Source organism: Terrapene carolina, unplaced genomic scaffold, assembly GCF_002925995.2.
Source record: "Terrapene carolina triunguis isolate 2854851 unplaced genomic scaffold, T_m_triunguis-2.0 Scaffold68, whole genome shotgun sequence".
Taxonomy (NCBI): Eukaryota; Metazoa; Chordata; order Testudines; family Emydidae; genus Terrapene; species Terrapene triunguis.
The window spans coordinates 30,606,555-30,624,817 of record NW_020664419.1 but is presented as its reverse complement, the minus strand read 5'-3'; the positions used below and the strand labels follow the sequence as shown (position 1 = coordinate 30,624,817).

The window sequence follows — 18,263 nt, the reverse complement described above, 5'->3', positions numbered from 1 at the left end:
AAGAGTAAATACCTCTTAAAAAAATATTTTCAGTGTGATTTTAAACAGCTACCTTACAAGGTAGTATTTAAAGACGCTGGAAACAAAACAATTCCTGCTTGGGATTTTCAAAGGAACCTAAAGGAGTTTGGTTCCCAAATACCATTGGATTTCAAAAGGATTTGGATGCCTGACTCCGCTGAAGATCACATCCTATATCACTATAGGGGAGTAGTTATATTAACCTTATAAAACTTATCAGCCAAGGCACTGAAACCCCCCCACCTCCGAAAACAAAAAAAAAAAACCCTGCTCACCTTTTACATTATTAAACTTTTATATTTTACTTGCCCCATCAAAAAAAATTTACTCAAATGGGTGACTTTACAGGTAGAGTTTTTGCAAGACCTCTAGAAAATGTAGGCCTGGTTTTATATTCCATAGTGTGAGTGAGAAGTGACGGTAAAGGGCTTTATATTGGCTTTACCAAAAGCCAAGTGAAGTAATTGTCATTTAAGTACTAATATAATATGTAAAATTAAAACTTTAGTTTTATTGCATTTTATAATAATGAGAGCCTAGGGAAGGATGTGTGAGCTTCATGAAGAACCTTAATGGGAAGAAAAAAACAGGTACTAAAGGGCTCTCTGATCTTGCGGAGAAAGTTGTAACAAGAACCAATGGCTGCAAATTAAAGCAAGATGAACTCAAAGGAGAGAGAGGGCATAATTTTTAACAGTGAGGATGATTAACCAATGGAACAACTACCATCAGAATGGGTGGCTTCTCCATCTCTTGAAGTGTTCATATGAAGACTGGTACCTTTCTGTGAAATATGATTTAATCATGGGGATTGGTCCTGCTTTGAGCAGGGGGTTGGACTAGAAGCCCTCCTGAGGCCCTTCCAACCTTGATATTCTATGATATGTTATGGCTTGTTATATATGAAGTCCAACAGGATTATCTAATGGTCCTTTCTGGCCTTAAAAAAACTATAAATTCTCTAGGGCCTGATCCAATGCCTATTGAAGTCAATGGGACTTCAGTTGGTGCTGGATGAGGCCCCCATTTCCTTTCAAGGAAAACTGGATCTTACTTAGACCCCAATCCAGCAAAAAGTTATGCATATATTTAACTTTATATTTTGAATATTTCCTGGTCAGGAATTTTCTTCAATCTCCTTTTCTTAAAATCAAAATTTTCTGTGGAAAAATTTAAATTTTTCTGGAAAATGTAAATGACTGAACCCCTGGTTGATTTGAATGCTGTGGTCAGAGCAAAAGTGAAATTGTCAAGAGCCATCCAGGCAGACAGCAGAGGAGCAGATTCAGCTAGGCTGACAGGACATGAGGAGGCTGTACTTCCCAACTCTTAGGCAGTTGGGAAGTGGGGAGAACTCCGCGTCCAGTTGAGTCTACTTTGAGGGTTCTCGTCAATTTAACTTTCTGCCTGTAAGGAGAAAGTGAAATTGACCAGAGCCTTCCAGGTGAGTAACTGGCCACCAGAAAAATTGTTTCAGTTCTCACAAAACAGAATTTTTCTGAATTTGTCCTGCAAAAAAAACTGTTGAGATGCTTACTGTTCATTCTGAATTGGGACACAATTTTCTGTGGGGCAGAAATTCCATTTTCCAGCAAGCTCTACTTCTGTTAACGTCATTGGGGCTACTAGAAGTGTATAAAGTTAAGAACGTGCATGTTTCTTTTTAGGATCAGGGCCTTATTTCTTTCTGTGAGTTGCTGTGTATTCTGTTAAGTGTAGTTTTAAAAGCACCAAGAATCTCTTGGGATTCTTTTTGAAGAGCACCTTATTTCCTTTTAAAATACTAAAATAATTGATGATCTCAAACACTAGATAATCAGAAATTCAAATGTAATTAAACTTCACTGTGATTTAATTTCACTTCTTATAGTTATATTTTTAACCTTTAATAGTGAAAATTATTGAAATTTCAATATCCTTTCTTTCCATTATGTAAGAAGCATATTAAAATAAAATTTCTTCCTTTCTATATAGAAACCTTTACTGTTTGGGAAATACGGAAGTTGGAATGGAATGGACACAAATTTGACTCCTTTTCTGTGTGTGTACACTAGCATCAGTGATGAGTCAGTAGAAAGTCAGCAATGTATTGTTTTAGTTAGCTACTATATTTCATTTAGGCATTTAGTTTTGCTTGTTGTTTTTTGTGGATCTCTTAACATAACAGCAAGGGAGGGAAGAACAAGTAAGATTGTAAAGTCATAAAAATAGGCAGGAATGAAGGAAACTCAGGGATAGGAATAGTACCTGAAATTTTAGTGTTAGTTCATAGTTCAAAACTGATTAGATTTCAAGTTAAGTGTCATTTTCAATCATACAACTTGTTGTCTGGGCATTTGATCCTTTATGATATCTATATACAAGAAGAGGAAGTGACCACCACATAAGTTCAGTTAATATAATTATACTGGAAAAATACACGTTTGCATTTTTGTGGAAATAATCTCATTTTAGTTAGTCTGTGCATTTTGAAAGCCTAGTAAATGTGTAGTGTAGGCAGGTGCTACAGAAACTTTCTTGCATGTTCTTATAACTAAGTCCTTAATCCTGAACTGCCGTACTCCTGCTATTTGGTATTAGTCTCTTAATCAGATACGGTCAGTAAGCTACCAATTAAAGTGAATTGTGTGGCATTGTGTTTAAAAGATCCACATTAATTTGCACAGGTAGCATATTTCCTTTACCACTGCCTAATGTGAATTTTGATTTCCACATATTTCCTCCAGTGATCACTTAAGAGGGAAGGTTTGTTTTTATACCCCAAACTCCCATTATTTAGACACCCTCTTTACTTCTGATGTCCCTACAAGAAACATTCTCTGGTTATATTCAGTAACATTTATCAGAAGTTTTAAAGATTTCCCTCCCACCCTGGGAGACTGCAGAAAAGTCTTAACAGGTTATATTTGATTCTGGTAAAATAAATAAAACAATTCTGCGGAGCAACAAAGAAACTACTCTAATAGCTTGAATAATAGATCCTATGCATCAGCCTCCTTTTATAAAATGCTTGTGTGTGTTTATTTTCCTTTGGTATATAAAAAGTTATGAAGATGGAGCAGTCTTTCTGAGGAAGTGGAGGCTGTAATACATCGTTCTCTTTCTTATTTGTGTCATATGCACTGTTATGCAAATATTTTCCATTTGTTTTGTTTCTGCTTGAGGACTTCATAAAACTAGTGTTTGTTCATTGTGGATTTACTTATACAAATTGCCAAAATGGGCAAGTGCCATTGAAGCCAATAGAAGTTTTGGGTGCACAGTATGTCACAGGATTGGGCCTACATATTTTAATATTTATCTGGTTCCTTTAGGTTAGTGGTTCTCAAACTGTGGTCTTTGGAGCAGTTGCTGCAGTAGAAGAGAACTGGTTGGTCTTATAGTTCTGGCTTTCCTTATTTCAAGCTGCTGCATAACATCTAAAGGGCAACTAAAAATACGTTACTTTTTCATGTAATTAATAACTAGCTGCCATAGTGGTGGTATGTAATTGAAACCGAGAGAGGAACTGGTCAACATAATTATGAATGGGGGAGGTGTTCTGTGAGATTGCCATTGGGAGGCCAAGCAGTCCATGAAAACATAATTTAATAAAGAAATTATCCTCATTAGAAAGAAACCTGTCCTTTAGCTGCATCTACCTAAGTTACAGTGTTTCAAACACTTCAAAAAAATCAAACAAAACCAAAATCCTTTTCTGGATGCAATTGTTTTCAAGCCAAAATTCACTTACAGCTTAACTTCCCTGTTTGGGCTCTGTCATGCAGATGCAATAAATGTGCAGCTCCCATTGACAACCATTAGGTAAATCCCCAAATGAAAAATTATGAGTAGGACTTCAGTATATCCCAGTTCCACAGTTATAGTAACGTCACAATACTTAGACTGCAAGCAGAACTGTAAGGCTGTGAAACAAGTATAACAGTTGTGAAAATGTTTAAACATCTTTGTGGTTTTGGAGTGGAGCCCAGGAAAGGGGAAACTAGCAGGGGGCCTGCCAGGGGAAACTCAAGAAATTAAAGGTAGCAGTCAAACAAAATAGTTTTAGAACAGTGGTTCTCAAACTTTTGTACTGGTGACCCCTTTCACATAGCAAGCCTTTGAGTGCGACCCCCCTTATAAATTAAAAACACTTTTTTATATATTTAACACCATTATAAATGCTGGATGCAAAGCAGGGTTTGGGGTGGAGGTTGATGGCTCGCGACCCTCCATGTAATAACCGCCCCGAGGGGTCTCGACCCCCAGTTTGAGAACCCCTGCTTTAGAAAATATTAGCACATGCATTTATGCTATTGGTTTCTATCTAGAACAACAACTCGGAACCTCAAAATCTGGTCCTATTATACATGGAGGGCTACTGAAACTAATGGAACAGAGCTACTTTCCTTTTACAACTCTATAAGAGGTAAACAATACAGAAAGGCTTTAGGATACTGAATGTTGAAGTTTGTTTTTATCTATAATATACACGTTCGGTTCTTCAGGGATGGGATGCCCCATAGTAACGTTAACATATTTGGCACCCTTGTCAGCAGTCTCAGAACAGAGGTCAAGATTTGCACAAATGTGGAGATTGACCTGCCTTTCCTGCAGAGATTCTTCCAGATCAGAGGAAAAATTTATGTTTTATCATGCACTTTTAATGCCTGCATGAGCACTCTTCCCATTAATCTCCTACCCCTACATTTCTGTGAGGCCTGGTCTACACTTGAAACTTCTGTTAGTATAGTAATGTTGGTTAGGGCTATGGTGTCTCTCCCCCCTCCCCCCCCCCCGGCGCATTTTTATTAGGGCTGTTGATTAATCGTAGTTCACTCATGCGATTAACTCAAAAATATTAACTGTGATTTAAAAAAATTAATCGCAATTAATCACACTGTTAAACAATAGAATACCAATTGAAATTTATTAAATATTTTTGGATGTTTTTCTACGTTTTCAAATATATTGATTTCAATTACCACACAGAGTACAAAGAGTACAGTAATCACTTTATATTTTTTATTACAAATGTTTGCACTGTAAAAATGATAAACGAAATAAATAGTATTTTTCAATTCACCTCATATAAGTACCGTAGTACAATCTCTATCGTGAAAGTGTAACTTAGAAATGTAGATTTTTTTTTTAATCTAACTGCACTGAAAAACAAAACAATGTAAAACTTTAGACCCTACAAGTCCACTCTGTCCTACTTCTTGTTCAGCCAATCACTAAGACAAACAAGTTTGTTTACATTTACAAGAGATACTGCTGCCTGCTTCTTATTTACAATGTCACCTGAAAGTGAGTACAGGTGTTCAAATGGCACTTTTGTAGCCAGCATTGCAAGGTATTTAAGTGCCAGATATGCTAAACATTTGTGTGTCCCTTCATGCTTCAGCCACCATTCCGGAGGACATGCTTCAATGCTGCTGATGTTCATTTAAAAAAAAGTGCGTTAATTAAATTTGTGACTGAACTCCTTGGGGGAGAATTGTATGTCCCCTGCTCTGTTTTACCCGCATTCTGCCACATATTTTATGTTATAGCAGTTTTGGATGATGACCCAGCACATATTGTTCATTTTAAGAACACTTTCACTGCAGATTTGACAAAATGCAGAGAAGGAATCAATGTGAGATTTCTAAAAATAGCTACAGCACTCGACCCAAGGTTTAAGAATCTGAAGTGCCATCCAAAATCTGAGAGGGGCGAGGTGTGCTTTCAGAAGTCTTAAAAGAGCAAGATTCAGATGCCGAAACTACAGAACCCAAACCACCAAAAAAGAAAATTAACATTCTGCTGGTGGCATCTGACTCAGATGATGAAAATGAACATGCATCGGTCTGCTCTGTTGTGGATTGTTCTCGAACAGAACCCGTCATCAGATGCATGTCCTCTGGAATGGTGGTTAAAGCATGAAGGGACATATGAATCTTTAGCGCATCTGGCACGTAAATATCTTGCAACGCTGGTTACAACAGTGCCATGCGAACGCCTGTTCTCACTTTCAGGTGACATTGTAAACAAGAAGCGGGCAGCATTATCTCCTACAAATGTAACCAAACTTGTTTGAGCAATTGGCTGAAGCAGGGCTGAGTGGACTTGTAGGCTCTAAAGTTTTACATTGTTTTATTTTTGAATGCAGTTATTTTTTGTACATAATTTGACATTTGTAAGTTCAGCTTTTATGATAAAGAAATTGCACTACAGCACTTAAATTAGGTGAATTGAAAATAGTATTTCTTTTGTTTTTTACAGTGCAAATATTTGTAATAAAAATAAATATAAAGTGAGCACTGTACACTTTGTATTCTGTGTTGTAATTGAAATCACTATATTCAAAAATGTAGAAAATATCCAAAAATAATTAAACAAATAGTATTCTATTATTGTTTAACAACGTGATTAATCACGATTAATTTTTAATCACTTGACCGCTCTAATTTTTATATCAGTAAAAGTCCTAGTGTGTACACAGTTATACTGGCAAAAAAGTGCTTTTGCTGATATAGCTGGGAACTGATGCAAGGCTACATCAATAAAAGCACTCTTTTGCTGGTATAAGCTGCATTTACACTAGGAGTACTGGTATAGCAAACTCCCAGCTTTCCGATGCTGTATACACTGTTTGCTTCTGGAATATGTTGGGGGTGGGGGCGGTGAATCCATGAAACTTATTTGAGCAGATTGTTTATGAAAAATGGCAGTTTAGAAGCTGCAAGAGGTTTGAAATGTTAGCAGTAGTCCTAGCTGAGATGGATCAGTGGCAGAAATTTTCCTGTCCAAGAATGGCATTTAAGTATGTGTTTGTTTTTGTCCACTGAAATTAGTGGGGCATACATATGTGCATAACTGCTTTGCTGAATAGGACTGCACATAGTTAAGTGCTTTCTTGAATCATGGTCTGTATGCAGTTTATCTTGTGGCTGTAATTTGTCACACTTATGCACTAGTGACATCCACAGGATAAAACTGAATTCGTCTTGCAACTGTATTCTGATATGCAGGTCAAGGACAATATCTTGGAAGGGTTCCAACCATTCTATACTACCGTTGGGGTTCTGGAGCCACTAGAGTTAAAGATAAGTCTTGGTTTGTTCCCCCAAAGACAACTGTAGTACACACACATCTCAACTTATTACCTTGAACATGATCAAGAACATTCTGCCTAGGAAAATGTGTATCTGCAGCTCCCATTAGCTATTATAACTGTTCCAGATATCCGGCACTGCTGGAAATTTGGTCCTTAGTCTCTTCAGGAACTAAATATTTTGTGGCTGCAGCTATTCCTTAATGCACAAGGACTTTCATAAACCTGCTATCCTAAAAGGAGGGCCTGATTCAAATGGACGGTTGGTCCACTATGTTTTCTGCGACCAAGTAGAGAAGATTTGGATCACAATTACCATGGTGGAAGTCCTGAGAGTCTCTAGGATTGAGAAGAGTTCCACAAGGTGTTCCAAATGGTCACATAGCTAATTAGGTTCTCTCTCTCTTTCTTTTTTTTTTTTTTTCTCCTCTTCTCCCTGTCAAAGACAGGCTATGCCAGGGGTCAGCAACCAGTTTGTTTACCTGCCGCCTCCGCAGGTTCGGCCGATCATGGCTCCCACTGGCCGCGGTTCGCCGCTCCGGGCCAATGGGCCTGCGGGAAGCCGCGGCCAGCACATCCCTCGGCTGGCGCTGCTTCCCGCCGCCCCCATTGGCCTGGAACGGCGAACCGCGGCCAGTGGGAGCTGCGATCGGCCGAACCTGCAGAGGCGGCAGGTAAACCAACTGGTCCAGCCCGCCAGGGTGCTTATCCTGGCGAGCCACGTGCCAGAGGTTGCCGACCTCTGGGCTATGCTTTACTGGTAATGGAAACACAAACTGAGGGTTAGTGGTCCATATCTGTTCTGAGCAGGAACGTGATGGAAATAAATGGTTGAAACATCTGAATGGCCTGTGATTTGTTTGCATAAGCCATTGAGAAGATCTTGCACTGCCAAATTACTCCTTTTTACTCACTGTGAAGGGAAGCTGTTGTATACTGCTTTCTGTTACCTTTGATAGCAAATGTCCTGGCTAAGCTTGGGAGACACAAATGCTGCAAGAATCCAGTAGTCCCCTTAAACCTGATAAGGATTTTGTGGTTTAGTCTCACCACATCTGATCACACAAGCAGCTCAAGCTGTGGTTGCTTGGGTGTCTTCAAGTTGGTGTTGTTTTGACCCAGATTTTTGACTCAGTTGAATAGGTTTTTCTGTCTGCATGAGAACCATGTCAAAGCAGTTATTTAATTGTATCTTTTACTGTGTTGCTTATCAGCTTAGTATGGTCTTAAAGCCTATTCCATATCAGAAAAGTCTGTTATGGCAGCCAGCCTCTGATTTTCCCTCAGGGTCATCCGTTTCCCCTCCCCCCCCCCATATCCAGGAGACTTGCAAAGCAGCCACATTTCTACATGCTTGCCTAGCAGTATTGCTTTCATTTAAAGTAAAATTTTCAAGAGCATTTAAGTTGCATATAATTAGTCATTAAATGTCACTGGGACTTAGGAGCCTAAATTGCTTTAGCACTTCTGAAAATTTTACCCATAGATTCCAGATAATTTGGCTTGTCTGTCAGAGATACAGGACCTCTTCCCAGGCCCAAGCTTTTGTAACCTTAGTTTTTAGTTTTGGCATTTCCTGTCTTTTGTTTTTGTTGTTAAAGAACTGTCTCATTCTTTACATTAACAGAAAAACAAAAACAAAATATATGCAGGTATCTTATACCTCTACTAAAGTAATTTTTAATACTCATGTACAAAATCAAACAAACACCTTTTCTGCAGTTGCTACCGCTTGTTGCAATATTTTGTTTTATTCAAACATCCTTAGAGTGTTTTACTCTCGATGGCTGGACATTTGTTATAATATCTTACTGAAGAGAAAGTTAACATGTTTCCATTCACTCTTACACTCCTTCCCACAGAGATGAGGTTTCTGTAACCCTTTATTATTTTACCTCCCACGCAGAAGGGAACTGTGGTTAGAGCTTTGTAAAGCTTTTGCGTTCCGTTGCAGGGACTCAAATAAAACAGCACCTGTTTGCATGAACAGCTTTAGAATTTTGTGTGTTCCCATCTCATTTGCATGCAATAGTAGGCCTAAAAGTTGGGGATCTCTTTTGATTATTTTCAGAGAACAGTGGTTACAGATAAATTAATAATCTTTCAGCGCGTCAAAAGTGAGCTAGACTTGGATAGAGGTCTGACACTGAGAAATTAACTCACTTGCTAAACTGATTACCACTGGCAGTGGGTGAAACTACAACTTCTTCTTTGAGTAGTGTCACTATGGGTGCTCCACTTTAGGTACATATGCTCCTCTCAAGCCCTTGATTGGAGATTTTTCTGTTAGCAGTGTCTGTCTGACCCACACATGTGCTCTATCCAACCTTCTGCTGCAGTCCAAGGGTGCAAAGGGCTGCATAGGTGAACTACCCTTTGTTCCTTCTCTACCAACTTGGCCTGAGACAGAGCTCTAAGGGATCCAACTTGTGCATGTCTCAGCATGTTTTGTAGTTGTTTAGTGTTTAGTGTTTTAGTTGTTTGTTAGTATAGAATTAATTAGATAGTTGAGAGGTTTCAAGATTATTTGGCTTGGATGAGTAGGCCTGGCTTGCCAGGTTTCAAATGCTGCCTCTCTTGTTGGGAGGCTCTCCCAATCAACAACGGCCACTCTGAGTGTACCAGTTGCTTGGAGGAGTTCCATATCTCCCAAAAGTGTAACTTTGTCCTGGCTCTAAAATCTAGAGCTTGGGAGACCAAACTGAAGCTGCTGCTGATGGAGCATTCCCTTTGACCGTTCCAGGTCAGGTCAGGATACCCCCATGTATGTCTGTCTCCGAAGTGGTTCAGTGACCCTCCAACTTCAGCTAAGGTCTCAACTGAGAAGGGGAAGATCCTTGCCCACATCAGGGATGGTGGGATCAGTCCTGGGTGCCATCTCCTCTCCTCTATGGGCCTTCCCAATTTCCAAGTGAGTTCCTTGCGCGGCATATCAGCAGCAGTTTGCCAGACATTTGGCTTCACTGCACCAGGAAACTAGGGTCAAACAATCTTCTCCAGCAAACCCCCAACACAAGGAAACCTTTGTGGAACAGGAGGCTAGGGCGGACAAAGATCCTACCCCTTCTGATTTTGTCTTCATCGCTGGACGAGACAGTCACGCTTCTGCCACCATCGATGGCCGACGATTCTCGTCAATTCCAGGACCTTGCAAAGAGGGTTACCAGACACCATCCAGATACCAGTGGAGGAGGTTAAAGACTCACACCACAAGCGCCTGGACATTTTTCAGTCAGTGACACCTATCCAGGTTGTGTTACCTATTAATGAAGTGCTCCTGGATCCAGCCAAGACTGTGTGGCAGACTCCTGCCACCATACCACCAACTTGTAAACTGGCATATAAGAAATATTATTTCGCCCCGTAGGGACTCAGAATTTTTGTTTTCCCACACCCAAACTAATTCTCTGGTGGTGGATGCTGCTGCAAACAGGCAGGGTAGACAGCATTACTCCAGGTCTGCTCCTTATGCCAAGGACCAGGAAAGGTGAAACCTTCATGGACGGAAGGCGGCCTCAGGACCTTTGAGTTTCGGATGGCAAACTATCAGGCAACAATGGCCAAGTATGACTACATGAATTACAACAAATTTGCATCCTTTATGTACATCTTCCACAGGAGCATAGAGAACAATTCCAGGTCATCATTAAGTAGAGTCTTTAGCCAAAACCTCTCTCCAAGCATCCTTGGGTGCCATGAACACTGCTGCTAGATTCATCTCCATAGCAGTTGTCATAGAATCATAGAAATGTAGAACTGGAAGGGACCTTGATAGGTCATCTAGTCCTGTCTCCTGCATTGAGGCAGGACTGAGTATTATCTATTCTAAACCATCCTTGACAGGTGTTTGTCTAACCTGTTCTTAAAACCTCCAATGGCAGAGATTCTACAACCTCCCTAGATAATTTGTTGCAGTGCTTAGCTACTCTTACAGTTAGGAAGTTTTCCTAATAGCTAACCTAAATCTCCCTTGCTGCAGTTTAAGCCCATTATTACTTCTTTCCTTGGTGATTAAGGAGAACAATTTATCGTCCTTTATAACAGCCATTTACATACTTGAAGTCCCCATTCAGTCTTCTCCAGACTGAATAAATCAAATTTTTTCAATCTTTCCTCATAGGTCATGTTTTGCACTCATTTTTGTTGCTCTCCTCTGGACTTTCTCCGGTTTATCTAGATCTTACCTGAAGTGTGATGCCCAGAACTGGACATAGTACTCAAGTTGAGGCCTTATCAGTGCTGAGTAGAGTGGAAGAATTACTTCTTGTCTTGCACTCATGTGCAGGGTGTCATGGCTCCAGTTGGCGAGATTCCTGAGAGAGTCTCAGAATGTGGTTGAGGACCTCCCATAGCTTTTCTTGGGAGCTATGGATGGGTCCATGCACACACTGAAGGACTCCAGGGCCACATTGAGGTCTCTGGATATATACACTCCTACAAACGAGGAGATTTAGCAGGTCTCAGACTGCCCAGAGATTGCACTCAACTCAGTACTCTGGTTTGCACAGAGCCACTGAACCTGCTAGAAAAAGACAGATTCCAGAGGAAAAGAACTTCTTACCCTCCTTCACCTAGTACCCAGTCATTATCAAAACAATAATTTTGACAGATTGGTTGAGGGCTCGACTTCTTCCTCACTTCTAGTTTGCAAGCTGCAACCTTTTGCCTCCTTCCCCACTTCAGGAGACTTCATTTCCAATAGGCCTGGCAGTGTATTACAACAAGTCATGGATGTTATAACATTGGGCTACACCATCCATTTCACATCCCTCCACATCCATCCCCCTTCTCCATCCTTCTTCAGGGACCCTTCTCACAAGACTATATTAAGTCAAGAAGTGCACTCCCTGCTTTGTTTAGGAGCAATAGAACCAGTCCCATCCCCTCAAGGGAAAGGGTTTTACTCCATTTTCTCATGCCAAAGAAGGCTGGAAAGTGGAGACCCATCTTGGAGCTAAGACGACTGTACAAATTTGTAAAGTCTGAAAAGTTCCAGATAGTGATTCTGGCACACAGCAGATACCTGTGCTTCACCATGGGCCAGGATCATTTTCATTACTGAATACTCGTGATCTGGTATAGCGTGCTATTATCCTTTGGGGAGGCAAAACACCAGCTTCATCGTAGCAAGCAGTAACACACCAGAGGTCCATCTTAGCAGTCCCTTGAAGGGATTGTGGACCCCTTTGATCTTCCTACGTTGGTGACAAAGTGTCTAGGTGATTTCCGAAATTGTTTGGTTCTGTCTAGATCTCTCTTTAGCCCCAAGGGTGTTCACGAAGGGGTTAGCAGGATTGGCTTCTTACCTTTGTAAGAAGCAATTTTAGTTTTCCCATATCTCGACAACTGGTTACATAAGGGCCAATTTTATGAAGCCATACTAACTTACACCCAGACAGGTCTCTCCCTCTTCCAGGAGTTGGGTCTCCAACTAAACGTAAAGAAATCCAAGTTAGCCCCGGTACAGAGAATACAATTCCATGGGGTATATTTGGATTTGTTGGCAGCTAGGGACTTCCTTCCCGCAGACAGATTGATAACTTTGTTGAATCTGGTTTGGACAATTCAGGGAAGCCCTAGTATTATAGTAAGGAATGGCTTGCAGCTCCTGGGTCGTGTGGTAGCTTGCACCTTCGTGACCAAGCATGCAGGATTACGCCTTGGCTACTTTCAAGGCTGGTTCATGAAGTCCTATTCCTCACCCAGAGTTAAGTTGGACAAATAGGTCACAGTTTCCTGCCAGGTGAGGAACTCCCTGGATTGGTGGAAAGATCAGCACAAAGTTTGTGCAGGTATCCTTTTCATCTGCCCAGTTCCAGCAATAACTGTGACAATGAATACATCACTGTTAGGTTGGGAGCACCCTATTCTATCCATCTATCTGTATTTTTTCCCCCTAAACCACATAAATGTCAGCAGGGGACTTTTTTTCATATGTTAGATGTACAATGGGCATCAGCCTTTTATCTGGATAGTACCAAGCAATTTTGGAAATTACCTAGACTCTGTCTCCAGTGCAGAAAGTTCAAAGAGGTCCACAATCTCTTCAAAGGACAGTTGAGATGGATCTCTGGATGTATTACTGCTTGCTACAATGCAGCTGGTGTTTTGCCTTCCCAAAGGATAATAGGACACTACCAGAGCACAAGCAACTTCCACAGCGTTACTCAGAAATGTTCCAGTTTCTGAGATATGCAGAGCTGCTACATGGGCTTCAGTGCATACGTTTTCTAAACTCTGTGCCTTGGTTCACTCCATCAGATCTGGTGCGGAACTTGGTTCTGTTATATTATTTTCAGTCCTGGACTTGATTCTGAAGCGTCTTCCTCCATGTGAGGATACTGTTGGGGAGTCACCTGAAGTGGAGCACCCATCGGGACACTTCATAGAAAAGAAAAGGTTTCGCACCTTGTGCAGTAACTGTGGTTCTTTGAGGTGTGTGTCCCTGTGGGTGCTCCGCTACTCACCCTCCGTCCCCTCTGCTTTGGACTGTCATTGCTGGATGTTTGGCTAGAGAAGGAACTGAGGGCAGTTTGCCCACACAGCCCTATGTACCCTCGTGGCACAGGGTTGTCTAGAGTGCATGTGCAGGCCGAACGGATGCTGCTAATGGAAAATCTCCGATCAAGGGCTCAAGCGGCACATGCGTACCTGAAGTGGAGCAGAAGGTGAGTAAACTGTTCTTTTACATTTATTAACTTCTTTGTAAATACATTACACGGATTATCCACTAAGAAATGCCTAACTTTTAGTTTAAGACTATTGAACTGAACGAAATACATTGTTCTCTTTTAAGAATCCTTTAAAATGCTTGGTTTTTTTACCTTTAGAAAGTGTCCCATAATTGCTATTTGATGACCCAGTCTTGGAGCTCCTATGTTTACATACGTTCCACTGAGGCTGTGTGCGCACTGCTATGGCATCAGTGTTCTGATATTTTAATTTTCAAATTGCTTTTTTCTTCAGAAAAGTCTCTCTTCTAGGCACTTAAGAAAAAACAAATCTAGAGGAGGGTTTTTGTTGTTGTTGACATTTTAATATCTAAGGTGCATTTTAAATTTTTAGAAAAAACTAAAAATACTACTTTTAAAAAAAATTAACTAAACACATAAAATAGTAAGTAATGAATACACAAAACTTTCATCTGAAAATTTGTATAGGGCTTTAGGGCCCTAAAAATTAATTACAGGGGTTTAGGATTAAATATCAACCTTAAAAAAAAAAAATCTACTGCTGAGATTTTACTGTCAAATTTAATCTGAGAGCATTTTTTTTATGCCTGGGTTAGTAACTCATAAAAATTTACACATCTTCATATATTAGTATCATATTGTGTAATTTGATAGAAACTAAAATGTTGAGTAGCTGCTGTTAAAGGTTTTATTTATTTTAGCGATCAGATAAAATTGCACCAAGAGCAATATAGTCCAAAGAGATTTTATAATAAATGTTAGTGCCATATTGTTGTAGTATACAAAATATCTTGATAGAAATGAAAATTCTGATATTTAATTTCCATAACCAAAAACTTGTTTGATGCTTTGCTGCAAAAATTAAACTTTCAGTTTTTCCACATTTTAGATTAAATAAAATTATGAATCAGGTGGCCATTCAACGGAAGAAGCAGTTTGTTGAAAGAGTACACAGTTACTGGTTACTTAAAAGACTGTCTAGGAATGGTGTTCCTCTGTTGAGAAGGCTGCAATCCAGTTTACAGTCACAAAGAAACATACAACAGGTACGTAGCACACTTTTTACTCAAAACACAGATTTCAAGTCTTTTAATTTCATTTTGTAAAGAAAACACCAAAAAAAAAAAATTCTAGGAAACTAGCTTTGCATAAAATTTGATTTTCCTTTCAATTATCACCTGATGAATAATATCCTCTGAATTCTAATTTAAGATAATTGAGTCTTGACAAATATTTTTTTAGGACTCATTAGATGTACAAAAGTATTTTTTGTATTTATCTTGGGCATGTTGTAGCAGGGAAATACTGTTCACCAACTCTTAGAACATCATCTATAATAATACTCAGGTTATTATATCTCATTCATTACCGGGGTCTGAGTGTTTTACACCTATGGTACACCAATAAGACCCAAAAATAATTTTTTATTTTAATATCAATTGAAAACACATGAAGCAAATTCAGTGGTTGCCAACTGGAAAAGAGAATAAGGAAAGCTTTTGGGGGTATATTTTACAGACGGGGGAAGGCAGGGTAGCCTAGTGATTAGAGCACTGGACTGGCATTCAGGAGACAATTCAGGTTCATTCTCCAGCTCTGCTACTGCATTGCTCGGTGACCTTGGGCAAATCACTTCCCCGCGTTGTATCTCAGTTCCTGATTCGTAAATGGGGATAATGATACTGATGTTCTCTGTAAAGTGATTTGAGATCTATGGGGATGAAAAGTGCTATGTAAAATCGAGGTATTATAAACGGCCTGAAACTTTTTTAAATTCCAAAGGTTTTCTCCTGCTCCTGGTGTTTGGTGGCAGCAGAATTAAACCATAAATTGTCCTGGGTGAAATTCCCCCCAGTGTAGAGAACCCAACAGAGATCTGTGTACCATTCAATCCTTCTGAAACAGTGCTTCTGTATCCTGGGAAATTTCCCAGAATCTGGGAATTTTTGAGTAAAATGTTTTGAATGAAAATTTCCAATTTCCCAAGTTGAAACATTTTACTCACAAATTCCCAGGTGTTGGGAAATTTCCCAGGATATAGAAGCACTGTAAAAAACTCTGTCTGGGAATTTTTCACCAGATTTGGGAAATTTTTAGTGCTAGGTTGGTAAAAGTTGGCATCATGATATAGAAGCACTGTTCTGAAACCATTTTATGATTCCTTAAGTGGGACTAAAATTATACAATTGTACTGGCTTTCTGCACAATTGCACCTTAGCAAAACCACATTTAGGTTGACTTAAAATTATAAATATATTTAGAAAATGAAGTTCGTGAAAAACAAAAGAAAAAAATATTACCCTTTGCCATCCAATTCAGGGTCCTAATCAGGAGTAGGAAGCAACATGTACTTTGTTTCAGGGGTTTGTGAGGTTGTCATCTCTTGTGCGAATAACACATAACCCTGACCTTGGGTCTTTACGTGCTTAAAAATGTGTCTAATTTTAAGTCATTAGTAGATTCTATAAATGAGTTAAGGCCCCATCCTGCAATGTGAATCATGATGGCAGAGCCTTGCCCCACTCTGATTCAGTAGGGTTCACGTAGTGCAGATTTCAGCCAGCAGGGATCAAAATGCAGGAGTTTTTTAGTCACTCTTTTTTTAAAAGAGCTGAGAATATGTGACTGTTTCTTTCAGTTTGTCCTCTTTTTTTAAAAGTGAGCCCCATAATAGGTATAAAGCAGTCTTCAGTTTTAAAGTTGTCCTCTTTTCATGAAGAACTCCTGATCAGAAGAGTTTAGTATAATTTTATATTGTCATTTAAATTTAAATTATGATTATATAAAATAACAATTAAATTCAAAGTTTCCCTCAGTGCATCAAGAACACTGTGTTTATACTGTGCTATTATTTGCTAATATATCACTCGCTGGTAGCCTGTCCTGTGGGGTGGTGGTGTGTGTGTGTGTGCGTGTGTGATCATGATCATTGTTGCTTTGTCACTTCCTTAGTTCTTCTCTTTGTCCCTTTCTCCCCCTCCCATGTTTCTTCTCTTTTTCTTTTATGAAAACCCCATTGTTGTGGATTGTGACATCCAAAGTAGTTATTTATAGAGGTAACAGAGCTGGTTGATAAGACTGACAAGTTCTCTGATAGAATTGACATTGAATGTAAATCAGCCAGTTATTTCTTTCTCTTCTCTCCTTTCTTCCCTGTTCTGCTTGTGTAGAATTTTTTAAATGTGTAATTTTAGTTTTTTAAATATCTTAGATTTCGAATTTTTGACCTACACAACTAGGTACTGATCCTGCACCACTTAAGTCAATGGGTGAAGGATCAAGCTCCTATAGAAGGCTATTTGAATAATGTCTCACTAATCTAAATTGGGTCAGAAATTTAATAGCTCATTGCACTATAAAACAGATAAACTGTACAACTATCAAAGTCTTGTGTAATCTTCTAGTTTTAAATATTAGAAATTCCAGCTCAGAAGACCTAATGTTACACATGAAAAAAGTCATTTGTGTATAATCTTAGTTATTCATAAATATTTGCAACTAAAAAAATCCCCAAGTAATTGTAAAATGACTTCAGTGGGAGCTATTTGTGTGCCCAGCATGTCTAAAAATCAGGGCAAGTGCCTAAGTATGGACTTCAGGCTTTTTAGGCTTCTGTTTCTGAAAAAGTTGGCCCCATTAGTTGGTGGATGGGAAAGAAAATACAAAATAATTCTGCTTTTGGGATGACATCTCGATTCACACATTTTAAAACTTCATAATTTAACAGTGAATAATTTAAATTAATTGGCAAGTACTGCATAGTACTCCTGGGGGAATTCTGCACCATTGAGCAATGCAGAATTTGTGTAGAATTAATGTTCTGCGCAGAATTTCATTTTTCCTGGCAGAATTGGTGCTGCAGAGCTGCTGGCCATCACTAGGGGCCGCTGGACCCATCAGAGTCTGACTCTCCAGCTCACAAATACAGGACACTGCTGGGGAGAGGGAGAAGGAGAGGGGGAGCTGGAGGTTTCCAGGCAGCTGCAGTTCCCAGCACGTCCTGAAGGAAGGATGTGGTGTGCAGGAAACTCCGTACAACCTTGGCACCCAGCATCAGGCTGTTTCTCTCTCTGGATCCCTGGGCTCTGGGCAGTAGGGGGTGTGGGTGGCTGAGCTGGGACGGGGGCACCCCACAGCTGGGCTCTGGGAGGGAGGAATGTGGGTGTCTGGGCTGCGGGGTGCCCCGCAGAAGGCTCTGGGGGAGGGAGGGTGTGTGTGTGTGTGTCTGTCTGTCTGAGGCTGGAGTGGCAGAGTTTTGCCCCAAGATGTGCCCAGCTGGCAAGTGTGACACACCCATACTGAGATGCCCAACAAAAGCATAACAGAGAAACAGGAACTGGGTTGTCATAAGGGTTTCTTTAACTCTACTCCTTGGGGAATCTCTTTTGTTGTCTGTATTGTTACAGACATACTTGCTGACAGGCATTTTGAAATAATTTACCAAAATAATTGAAACTGGTGTGATTATATTG

The 18,263-nt window shown here is 39.9% G+C and overlaps 1 protein-coding gene across 5 annotated transcripts in view; it reads left to right on the top strand.

The window, feature by feature from the left end:
* Positions 1 to 18,263, top strand: part of BRD1 (bromodomain containing 1) — a 109,916-nt gene that overhangs the window by 17,463 nt on the left and 74,190 nt on the right. For 4 of the 5 annotated variants that reach the window (XM_026648698.2, XM_026648696.2, XM_026648697.2 and 1 more), the window contains exon 3: positions 14,681 to 14,837. The exons of the other annotated variant lie outside the window; for it this stretch is intronic. In XM_026648698.2, coding sequence (XP_026504483.1) covers positions 14,681 to 14,837 — 157 coding nt within the window. The remainder of the gene's footprint in view (positions 1 to 14,680; positions 14,838 to 18,263) is intronic. 5 annotated transcript variants of the gene reach the window in all.